Source organism: Amblyomma americanum, chromosome 6 (genome assembly GCF_052857255.1).
Source record: "Amblyomma americanum isolate KBUSLIRL-KWMA chromosome 6, ASM5285725v1, whole genome shotgun sequence".
Classification (NCBI taxonomy): domain Eukaryota; kingdom Metazoa; phylum Arthropoda; class Arachnida; order Ixodida; family Ixodidae; genus Amblyomma; species Amblyomma americanum.
The window spans coordinates 65,777,716-65,789,845 of record NC_135502.1 but is presented as its reverse complement, the minus strand read 5'-3'; the positions used below and the strand labels follow the sequence as shown (position 1 = coordinate 65,789,845).

The window sequence follows — 12,130 nt, the reverse complement described above, 5'->3', positions numbered from 1 at the left end:
AGAAAAAGTAGTCAGAGCTGAGAGCTCCTGTGCGAAGGGTCGTGCATATCTGAATCGCGTTCCAAAACAGAAGTTAAAAAGTCTAAGTCGCGTTACCATTTAAGAAAAAAAAGTAAGGCTAAAATATAAATAGCCACGTAATGCATAACTTTGGCACAATCCCGCTATACGAACACTTGCATACAATTGGCGACATTCCTCGTTAACTTGCTGTTTTGTGTACACACTGTACTTGGACACAACCGCACTTGATGCGCCTAGCGAGCCCGTGCAATTCTGTTTGACATTAAACTGTTATTTCAGGTTACTTCCGTGACCGGGCCCAATCCGTCATCTTCGAAGCCAGATTTCAAGGTATTTAGCGTCGGTCTTCGCACGGACAACGTCGCCCTCTTCGTATGGCTGAATGCGCACAACGTCAGCGGCCACTTCAGCGACAACGGATTCCTGCTTAAGGAGCAGACGAGCGCCGTCAACTTCTACACGCGCGAGAACGTGACTGCTCAACAACTTCGAGAGGCGCTTACGGTCAACTCTCTCACAGACTACTCGGTCGTTTAACACCGGCGTATAGTAAATAGCAGTGCAATAACGGACTTACTTAGAAAGCTGGGCGGCCCACTTAAAGCTGGAGGACTTGCCACCCCGTTTGTGCAATGATGGGACCCAGGCTTACTAGGGCGGCGATATTGAGTAAATTTTTGAACTTTACTGGGGCTACAGGTGTAGCCGAGTGTGGGGAATATGATTAAATAAAATAGGACGAAAAAGCCCGAAAGAGAACCAATCTTCCTGCTTTCTCTCTGCCAAATAACGATGGTGATTTCAATCACGGATGGGAAGGTTGCCTTTCACTTGTAAATGTAAGCAATATTTGTCAGTTTTAAGGCATTCGAGTTAAGCAGTAAGTGTTGTGGTAGACATGGAGTGCGGCCCGTCTGTTCTTCAGTACTCGCCAAAGAGTGGGTTACGTCACATCGTTAACGCAAGAGTTAAAAAATAAAGCATAAAACTTGATGATGATGCATGAATCTCGAAAGCTTCAATATAATGGTAAAAAACCCCGAGGTGGCCATGAAGAATTGCTGTTTACCATACGGTCCTTCATTTCATGCCTCAATACAGCCAAATTGAAAAAAATTGGTGGTTTTTCGCACCTAATAACTTTGTTGCTGCTGCAGGATTCACACCTCTATTGAGAGAGAGAGAGAAGTTGTTGCCAGGAAGAAAGAAAAGGAAAGTGCACAGGCCTGCCCACTGGCTGAAGCCGAGCCACAATTGCTACCATGTGCAGATAGTAGGAAAGTTGAAAGATGGGATAGAAAGACAGGATAGTAAAGACGCGCACTTCTTTAGAGGCCTTGTGTTATACCGCATGGCTCTATTAGGTTCGCATATCTCTCAAGGTGCGCAGTATTGCATCTATTTATTCTGAATCCCAATCCAGAGAGTGGGAAGGCAGTCTGTACGAACACAATTTAAAATAAAATTAGGCCGAGCACGGAACTTTAGCAGAATTACTCTTGCTGGATAATACGCAGCCTTTGAATTCAGATAAGCGAGAAATAGGGCCGAGTTTCAACGCTGGTTCTTTTCCTTATACAGACATCTTCAATTAGTCCCTAACCTCCACTTATTCTTCACTTTTGAGCATTGTTTTGATGGGAAAAGCTTATTGCCAAATTACCGCAAATAACCTGCATGTCAGTCTCAAAGAAACAAGTTGCCTCTTGTTTCGCTATGTAGCAGAGCGGATCGCTTCGGTTCCACTCTCTGCCACTTTTCTTCGTTTACGCTGCGAACAAACAATTACCGTACGTGCTCGAGAGCATGCTTTTATCGGCACGGCTCCCTGATTACTCGAGGTAGGTTGGTACAGCTTTGTTTTGGACGAAAACAACCCTCTTCAGCATTTATGTTCCAAACTACAAACGCAATCTTTGTTATTTTATGCGTCCGTGAATTCGGCAGTTGTGTCTGCTCACCAGAAATCATCAAGTGGGATGTCTCAGAAGAGTTAGCATCTAAATTACTATGGCTAGGGTAAAGCGCATTTTTATTTTATCCAGAATCCCATCCGAAGTGCCCATCATCTCCGACTTCGTGCAGAAATATTTATGCATGATTACGTTTGTGAGCCCATAGTGTGACTTGAAATCGTGTTATGCGCATGTTTACTCGAAAACAAAGCTCGTTCATTTTTTACGTATTGAACATGTAGTATGTTTGGCGATGTTCAAAAAGACACTCTTGGCAGTATACTACTTCTTTTTATCAATAAAAGTGCTACAAGACTTGGACAGAAATTCTGGTCCGCCAGATTCTATGTCACGTAGCGACAAGGTTGACAAAATCTACTCTTTTTCCGCGCTGAGGTGAATAAATTCTATGTCTCACGCGAGGTTGGAACAGCGCTGAACAAAATGAGCCATAGTGAACAAAATACACCATTTACCTTTCTTCCTTTGCCTCACTGCTCTCGGAAAATCAGCTTCGCTAAGAAATACTACTAGTTCTAATTTCAACACCATTTTTACAGCAGAAATAAGAGCGAATTTAAGGAACATAGAAATCAGACGTTCCCCTTTGCCATTTGGTTTGAGGAACTGGGCTTCTGTGGCTGTGCAAAAGGTTGGAAAAAAATGTCAAGGAAGGATTCGACATTCGAGATTTGCAGAAAACCGAAATCTATTTTTTTTTATTTCAAGGAGAAATTGAAGTTGGTATGTTTCAATAGAGTACCACGTTATACCATCAAAGAGACTACTCTTACTAAGACTGATCCTTTATAAACTGGGAAAAGTAAAAAAAAGAATACAAGTGACAAAAGGGACGAGAGAAAAGAGACAGACACATGCGCTGAAACGCAACCATACTGTTTATTGCAAAAAAAGACGGCAATATATATCAGCAGGGCAAGCGAACAAGCCCGACTTAGCCCTCTTGTGGCTTACAAGTGTCGCCATCCCAAGCCGACATCGCAACTAAATTGAGATGCGTCTACACAACATTTCGCGCCCATCCCTGAGGCTATGGTGTGCCGCCGCCTTTCACTCCAAAGCTATGGTCAGAAATCCCTCTTCGGTGTAGACGTCACGAGTATGAACAGAGTGGTGGAATCATCTTTAAGTGCAGTTCCTCAGGAAGATTACGGAGGGCACTTAAGACTAACTATGCGCTTTGAATGTGAAAGCGCTTTTTTTCATCATCATCATCATAATTCATCATTATCAGCCATACTACACCCGCTGCAGGGCAAAGGCCTTTCCCATATCTCTCCAATTAACCCTTCCCTGTGCGAGCGGCGCCCACCCTATGCCCGCAAACTTCCTAATCTCATCCGCCCACCTAACTTTCTGCCGCCCCCTGCTACGCTTGCCTTCTCTTGGAATCCACTCCGTTACCCTTAAAGGGGCTGTGAAGGGGGCTCTAATAAAGTTGCGGCATGCCTGGGATATTGAAGCACGCCGCTTCACGAAGTGTCCAGCAAGGATTTTTTAAATGCGCCTTGTAGAAGCTGAGTTATGTGTAGTTAAAATTTGAATTTCAGCGTCTTCGCGTCTTTCCCTCTCCTCTCGTCACTTTCAGCACGCTGGAAGGTAGGCGCTCCTTCGCCGACCCCCCCTGTAGGAGCGGAGCATCCCGATCCGCCGGAGATAAGCGGCTTATTGGCCGCGGCCACGGTAGCCGCCTGACGTCTGAAAGAGCCTAACCAACGGCCACCTCTCACCTTGTCTACGCAGATGCGGGGGGACGGATGAGGGTGCGAGCATGAAAAAGTCGTTGGGAAGGGCTCGCCAACTTTGACGCGTGATTGTGGGCCGTCTGCTGCGTGTAGAAGAGTATTATTTGGCTCTGGTTTTCATGGCAACACAGTGCAGTGATTAAGTGAGTTAATGTGCTCTCCTCGGAAGGCGTTTCAGAGCCCCTTAAAGGACCAGCGGTTATCTTGCCTGCGTCTTACATGCCTTGCCCAAGCCCATTTCTTCCTGTTGATTTCAACTATAGGATGTCATTAACCCGCGTTTGTTCCCTCACCCACTCCGACCACATCCGATCTCTTAACGTTACACCTATCATTTTTCTTTCCATGGCTCGCTGCGTTGCCCTTAAATTAAGCTGAACCCTTTTAGTTAGCCTCCATGTTTCTGCCCCGTAGGTGAGCACCGATAAGATACAGCTGTCGTACACTTTTCTCTTGAGAGATATTGGTAAACTGCCACTCATGATCTGAGAGAACCCATGCATTCACGTGTTCAAATGTGAGGAATACCGAGAAATATGAAATTTCTGGAATAGACGACGTTAGCAGCGGCATCGTTTCCCCGGTGGGAAAGCGCTGAAGCTATCTTTTGTTTCAAGAATTCGTTGGTAATTTCTGTCACACATGCTACGTAATAGAACAAAACGGCACATAATCACTACAGATGCGAAATGGCAGCTTGTTCCATCACAATGCCACAGAGTCGCCCGTAAAAGCTTTGCTTATATCTTTAGAAACGGCAGCTTCCGTTCTTTTTCATCATACTAATCCACCCTTTCCAAGTTCTCTCAATCGGAGGGCTTTGTGTGCGTCGTCCTGCGTGCGTGAAGCGACAAAAATGAAGTGAATCATAAAATGGCAGTTCTGTTTCAAAGAATTGAAACAGACAGTGTAGTTGAGTTTTATACGGCGTTAAATAAAAGATTAGAGGTGTCGCTGGCGGGGGTGTCCGCATAACATTTAGGGGCTTGTCTTCGCTTGATTTATTACTGGTGTAACGCCAATTCTTTTTCGCGATTATTATATGATTGGCAGCTTAAATACAAATTTCTCAAAGAAACAAATTGCCTTACAGTATGGCCCCAAAAGCTTTGGGGTGCTTTTGACGTATACAAGTAGGACTGTATTATCGTGGTTGTTAAATGGCTCTGCTCGAGGTGAAGAGGATGTTCGCCAACTAAGATTCCAACTAATCATGTCGCTGAAGGCTGTAAAAATTGAGAAAAGCCAAAATCAGGATGATAGCCTTTTTCAAAATAAGCAGGAGAGTTATTCCAGATTTTCTCAGAGCGCCCGTACTGCGGTTAAGTGCACTTACCCGCAACTGCCTTTAAGTGCTTAGAGTTTGCTAAAGGTAGTCAGATATGCTAACAGATTATCGTCTGTGCCATGCTTTCGTTCCTTCTTAATTCTCGTAATATACCACCGTTATCTTGGGTCGCCAAATTCGAATTCGCCAATGACCGTGTTATATATGTTTCCGTTGTCTTATCTATTTTTTTTAGCTTCGTCCGCCAATGAGGTATTTCGAGGTGTTTCGAGGAAGCAATATTTTCGCATTTCAGTCGCAAGCTGGACGAGTGGAAAGCTAAAAAGTAGTTTTTTCACATCAAGGATCCTTTTATAGGGTTCATGCGCTTAGAATCATGCGCTTAGAAGCTGAGTATAAATTAAACATAAAAATGCGATGGCTTTTTACAGATCTCTTGAATCACCACCGCGCTTAGTTTTAGCACAGGGGATTATATAGTAATACTGTTCCTTGTTTCGAATTCATTAGAAGCAACACGTGGTGACACGTCAATAGTTGACGTCACGTAGTATGTCCGCATGATACTGCACACAGAAACTGTGGCAGTGCTTTTTTACGTTACATTGATACTGCAAAGTAGGGCGCTAAGATACTGTCTACTTGGTACTTTAATATGTTGTTTCATAGCATTTGTAGCGTGTTTTGACAGGTTAGGGCATTTTAATTGGGAACATTGTGCAATAAACTTGAAGCACTCACCATCGTATTTTTTTTTTTGCTCGCAGTTGCCAGCGCTTCTCTGAGCCAAACCCAAGTGCACTTCATGGTTGTGCAACGGGACACTGAACGCTCCCAGGTTATTCGACGCCCTTAACATGTACTGTCAAGGACAAATTTACGAAATACACACCTATGTAAATTAATTTAGGCTACCCACTCAAATTAGTATTAGCCTGAACAGATCCAAGAACAACAAATTAACTTGGGTCGGATCAGTCGCATACAGGCAAAGGTGGTTTCGACGAATAATTGGGTTGGGGAGGTGAAATTACTGTATAAACGCGTGTAACGTCACCGCAGCCGTGTACAGGCTGCACCCTGTTTTTCTGAAGGAAATTAAAAAAAGATCAGTGTTAAGGGCCACACCCGAACTTTACATGACCTACCCACGCGAGAATACCCTTCCAAATGCATGCGCTGTGGCCTCCGCGATCAGTCCCAGCTGCGAGCGAAGTTTTTAGAGAGGACAGAAAACTTGCTCCGGCCAAAGGGTCCTATTCGATCAAAGCGAAAGCTTTATTGCACAATGTCCGGCGATTTTCGCCGACAACGTCGCTATTACCCGCCGCGTTGGCTCAGTGGTTAGAGCGCTCGGCTACTGAGCCGGAGTTCCCGGGTTCAAATATCTTTTGAACAAGGAACACACACACATCGAGCCTAATTTGTATTTACGCGCCTTGGCTGCATCCAGCGATGTTAAATGCACCGTGCTGCTCTGTACAGCGTAGCGGGCAGAAAACAAGCAACTGCATTTATTTACCTGTACAAGAGCCAGCAGCAGTAACAATAACCAAAAACAAAAATAACAGTTTGATAACAGGAGACACACACTGATACACGTCATGATGCTGTTCAGTTCATTTGTCCTCCACGCACATGACACTCACGAACAAAATTCATGCACACAACAAGAAAACATTTTTGCAACATTTTACAGTGCCAACAGCAAAAGAGAGAAATGAAAGAGTAAAAAAAAAAGACAGGAGGCATGCCTGTCCCTGCAGGCAGCTTTTTAGGATGCGGTTCAGTGGCCCAGGACACACACTGCCCGCTTCGTTGACTCATTCATTGGCGGGCTAGCTTTGTGTAGTCCGTAAGCGTCGTGACGTTGATTAACTCCATAATCCGTTCAGCAGTCACATCTTCGGTTGTTTTGAAGTCCACTGCGAGAGCACGATCCTTCATGACGAACGCGTTCTGCGAGAAGTACCCGTCGACGCCCGGTACCGACAGCCACACGTACAGGGCGATTTTGTTCGTTCTCAACTGCACCGTGAACACCTTCTGGCGTTGTCCCCACAGTGTGAAGCGACGAGGTCCCGTTACCGACGAAACCTGCACAATCATCGAAGGAAAAAGCGTCACTCAACAAATCTGACGCTCGTGGACTACGAGCTAAGGACTCCCGCTATCGCGTAGGACATTTCATGCCGAAGCTCCCTTTCAATGTACTCAAATCAATATGAGTCGCTGAGTTCCATTAACGCGTGAGGTGTATGTCAAGGAAGGCTCTGGGGTGCATTGAAAGAACTACAAATCAAGGATTCATTCATTCATTCATTCATTCATTCATTCATTCATTCATTCATTCATTCATTCATTCATTCATTCATTCATTCATTCATTCATTCATTCATTCATTCGAGTCATTCATGATGCATTCGATTCCCGCTATTGCGCATGACACCGCAGCGGTGGCCAAGTGGTTGAGCATCCACCTCGCATGCAGGAGACGTGGGGTTCGATCCCCAGTGCCGCCGGGTACCCACCGATGATACAATGGGTACAAGCTTTCCCCTGGTCTGGTGCTCGGCTTATTTAGGGTGGAATGCTTGGGAAATGGGTCTTCGACCCCACCTTGAGTAGTCAAAAACACCTTGTGCCATGGCGCTCTTTGGCCACAGAGGCCCTTGCACCATAAAAATCTGTAGTCATCATCATCACTGTGCATGAAGTATGCTATAGCTGCGGCTTTGGCGTTGTCAACAGCTGAGGCTTCGTTACTCAGCTCATACCAAATCTCCAAGCTTGTGACCGCCACCAGCGCTGCGAATGCTCATCAAGAAGGGGATACCAGAGGCGGACCCAGTATTTGTGTATTGAAAACCAAACTAGAAACGACCTACAGGATAGGTCCTATTTTGCATGGAACTGGTGTTGTGGGTGCTTTCCTCTTTCCACATACGAAGGACGGACGTTAGATATAAAGCACAGATTTCGTCCCTGCATTTAAACTGCCACCCGTCACATCACATCTCAACGAGTGCTCATATGTACCATAAACGTAACTGAAACGCAAACACAAGAACGCAAAAATATTAGTGCTTTAAAGGAAATATGGGAAGGGTCCGTCAACATTTAGACGCAGCGTTTTCCGCGCCATCGAAAAGAAAATTTAGCTAAGAATTGAACCCACGGACAACAGAACACCTCTGCTGAGACGACAGAAGTGCAGCGCGCGGTCGTCGAAGATAAGAAGGGGCCATTGACGTCGGCCGCATTCGATCGGCAGCGCCGACAACAATCCGGAACGTACAAGAAAATGTCTCGGCGTAATCACGATATCTCCAGAACGGTCTGGTCGCTTGTCGCGTATCAATCACAAAGCGATTATTCCGTGTACCGGCGACAACTCAGAAATAAAAGAACGTCAAAAACAAACATAACGCGTGGCGTCAGTATTCTCACTCCGTCAACTAAAATCTCCTTGTTTTGATGTTTCCATTACAGTTGTCTTGTTCGAGCTTCATTTGACGCTGACTGTACATCGAGCAACCCGTACACTTCCCAGAGTGAGAAAACGAGGTGTCTAATCATGCGGCTACTACACGGTGATTACCGTGCGACCTCACACGTATGCTGCTTCACTCCTCGCTTTTTTTTTTTGCAGGCAGTGGATACCTACCGACGCAGCCGTTCGTACGGACCTACCGTTCGTACGGACCCGTAATTCAGTTGTTCGCATGCGTTATAAATTTCGCCATCTTCACTTGTTCATCCCAGAGCCGTAGATAACATCAAATAGACTGTTCCAGAAGCGCAAGCGCGAAATTTATGAAACAGAAACGCAGTTCCTGCGGAGCCTCGAATATCATGATGGCCGAGCGAATGTTACAATCGGCGTTGCACGCTTATTCAGTTATTCGGCCATTTACCCTCAAATTCCACCCGCGTTCGATGTGTCATTTCTACGTATTCTCTAATATTCAACAAATGGGCTTTTCGAGGAATAAAGATACTTTTCACGGTATGTCACGCCGGAGGTGGAAGCCGTCTGAAAAAAAAAGGGGGAAGGGAATCATATTCTCTAGTAGTGCAGTTAATTAAACTCCAGCGTTTATTTCTCTATTGCAGTGAGAGGCCTACTTTTAATTAGAGATTTACAACCGAAAGTTATTAGTACACACAATAAAGCTCTAAAATTTCCGAAACGTAAGTGTCACGCAACATTTTGTGTTCCTCCCGAAGGCACTGCACGCTGTCTTAGCCCTTCAGCGCGCGTAGGGCGAGCAGGCCAAGGATATAGCACGCCGCAAAGAGACGCGTGCTCATGGGTGTGGCTGAGAGCACTCCTCCAGTTCGCCGTTTCGGTTTTTCATGTAAGAAGGGCCATAATTACACTCGCATAAACTTTTAGCAGCACTGCAGCAAAGGTTAGGCTGGAAAGGGAAGCAGATTGTTATTTGTCCTCGTGCCGTGTGCTCCCCACTGCTCGGGGACAAAGGCCCGTATCCTTCTCTTGCCTGTTTACCGTCTGTCGCAGTGCCATTGAATGCCGATCGCAAGTATATAGTTGATGCCACAGCGCTAAGCTGAATTGCTTTTTACGCTGATGGTGCATAAACTCCAGCACACAAGGTTGCCAGATGACGCTAACATGCTGGCTCATTGTGAAGAAGGACGCGCGAGACGTACCTCGCCGTGCCTTCTCCCCATGCATAGCATGCAGAAAAACGTTGTGAGAAAGCACGTGCAAAACAAGGCGAACATACATCTGACACATATAGCGAAAGACGAAAGTTGGTGCTGCTCCAGAAAAAAAAAGACTGTCGTTACATCTCGCAATTCTTTCCGTGTATGTAACTGCGTATTCTAAGAACACAAGAGAACTGGCAAACCAACGAACTCTCCAGATTTTCGCGGCGTGTCCTCACGTCCAATGGTCTTCGTCTTTGCTATACTTTCCTAACAGTTCTCAGTTTCCTTATTGCATGCCTATTAACAAGCTGTAGTCATTGCAAGTGTCTCCTTACTTCTCCTTTAGAACATACGTAGTGAGCACTAGGAACCACTGCATCGCACTACATTAAATTCTATGTGATGCGGTGCAAACTGTGAAAGGGGTCATGGTGTGGAAGGGGAACACAGTAATCTTTATGGAGCTTAATGTGTCATAAGACAATTAGTCACATGCCCCCCCGCGGTGGCTTAGTAGCTATGGCATGCGGTTACTGACCAATGTCAACCAATGGCATCGGCCCAATGACGCGACAGTGAATCGAGGCCGCAGAGCTCGCATTCAAAGAAGGGGACAAAAAATTTAGGCATGGCTTAATCACGGTTATTTAAAGGTCGAGCGATAGCATTTTGGCAACGACTCGGGCCAAATTTGGACGTCGCCATCGCGTCGGGCACGCTCAATTATGGTTGGACATCGATTTTGGTCCAAACTGGCCAAGGTCAAATTTCGGCGGTGGCTAGGGCTAAATTTTCGCAAAAACCCGGACCAAATTTGGAGGTCGCCATCGTGTCGGGCATGGTCAGTTGTGGTTGGTCATCGATTTTGGTCCAAATCGGATAACGGCAATGTGCCAAAGTCAATTTGTTGCTATGCTGTGCTTCTCAAGGATAAACCATGGTCAAAACAGGCATGGAATGGTGAGCGACTTTTGCGTCGAGTAGAGCTACCGCTCTAAAACGCCGTGTGCTGCACGATGTCCTTGCACGTTATTAATGAACACCAGCCTACATAAATAGATACGGAGCCCTCTGCCAAGGCGTCTCTCATAGCCCCATGAGCAGATTGAGGACGTTAAAGCCCACATACCATGACCCATAGTTCGCCCATAGAGCATGCTACCATAGACAATGAGTCATGTCACCGATGACCGATAACGAAAGGTAACACATTATCGACCACACGAACGATGATGACGTCATGCGAACACGCCGTCCTTTTGTGCTAACCACATGATCTCTGCCCAACAATCATTTAAGAGCTAGCGGTGCATAAATGTGCTCACCTTGACCGTCGGCCTTCGGTGCTTTGTCATGTACGGCGTGGCGATCAAGAGGATTTGGTCCGGGGCCAGCCGCGCGCCTCTGGCGTCGCGAAGCGTGCCTGTCAGGAAGCATTTATCCTCGTCGCAAACCTTGTCGTGGAACAGCTCCCTTTGCTTCTTCTCGAACACGAGCTTCACCGTCCCGTTAGGCTGCCGGAGTGCAGAGAGCAGATCCGCCGCACAGTTACAGAGCGAACACAGACACGGTTTACCCTTCTTCTTGGGCCGCAAAGAGACAGGCAGACTTCGAGCAACTTTTTAGAAATTTCCTTCCGATACTATAGAACTACAGGAGGAGTTTTACCGGCGTACTCAGAGGAGAACTGCTACCATTACGGACACGGCAGTTTATAATCGTTCGCAGGAAAACATTTAGAACGGAATGCGTGGCGTAACAATGTAAAGCGTCTGTCAGGATTAAAGAGACCAAGGTATTTGCTTCCGAGCCGTGTAGTGGGCCCCTCTGGCATACGTGGAAGTCCTAACTTTCGTAAGAATGTGGCCTACGCTTCCAACCAGCTTCGAAAGATTCTGAACGCTAGCGAGCCGTAACGATCCCACGCAGCATGGTCCAGAAGGAAAACTTTTTGGCTCTTTACTCTTGACTATGGCTGTACATAAGCTCAACGAGATTCACAAGTTTCCGGAAGGTGAAGAGGTTTTCATCAAGCAGCAGTTCGTTTTCCTTCATATGGGTCTCAGATACATTGAGAAAGCTAAACTACACAGATGATTAACGAATTTCTTGATATAAGGAATGACATCAAAAATTCACTGTACTGATCGAGCACTAATGCTAGGCTTGCTTTCCTGAACTTCGATGTCCAAGGTGGGGTTAAGAAATTAGACTCCCCGATTCGTCGCATCATTATAAAGAGCGTTTACTAAGGTTATGCTAAATTTATCACCGATAAATTTTCTCTCCAGTATACTGTATAAAAGTCATCACATCTGAGCTACTAAACTCTTAAATGCGAAATGCAGGAATCTTGGTATTCAAAAAACAATAACCTCTAATTTCAAGCCAGTCTAACTACTTCTAGGAAGAATAAC

The 12,130-nt window shown here is 45.7% G+C and overlaps 2 protein-coding genes across 3 annotated transcripts in view; one reads left to right on the top strand and one right to left on the bottom strand.

Annotated features, from left to right (window-relative positions):
• LOC144093617 (beta-mannosidase-like) overlaps nt 1-2,212 on the top strand; it is a 43,578-nt gene extending 41,366 nt beyond the window's left edge. For both annotated transcript variants that reach the window (XM_077627189.1, XM_077627188.1), the window contains exon 18: nt 304-2,212. In XM_077627189.1, the coding sequence (XP_077483315.1) occupies nt 304-561 (258 nt within the window). In that variant the 3' untranslated portion in view covers nt 562-2,212. The remainder of the gene's footprint in view (nt 1-303) is intronic.
• A 4,317-nt stretch (nt 2,213-6,529) lies between these two features.
• LOC144094755 (beta-mannosidase-like) overlaps nt 6,530-12,130 on the bottom strand; it is a 29,688-nt gene continuing 24,087 nt past the window's right edge. The window contains exons 16-17 of the mRNA XM_077628665.1: nt 11,039-11,227; nt 6,530-7,130 (exon numbers count right to left, since the gene is read on the bottom strand). Of these exons, the coding sequence (XP_077484791.1) occupies nt 6,861-7,130; nt 11,039-11,227 (459 nt within the window). The 3' untranslated portion in view covers nt 6,530-6,860. The remainder of the gene's footprint in view (nt 7,131-11,038; nt 11,228-12,130) is intronic.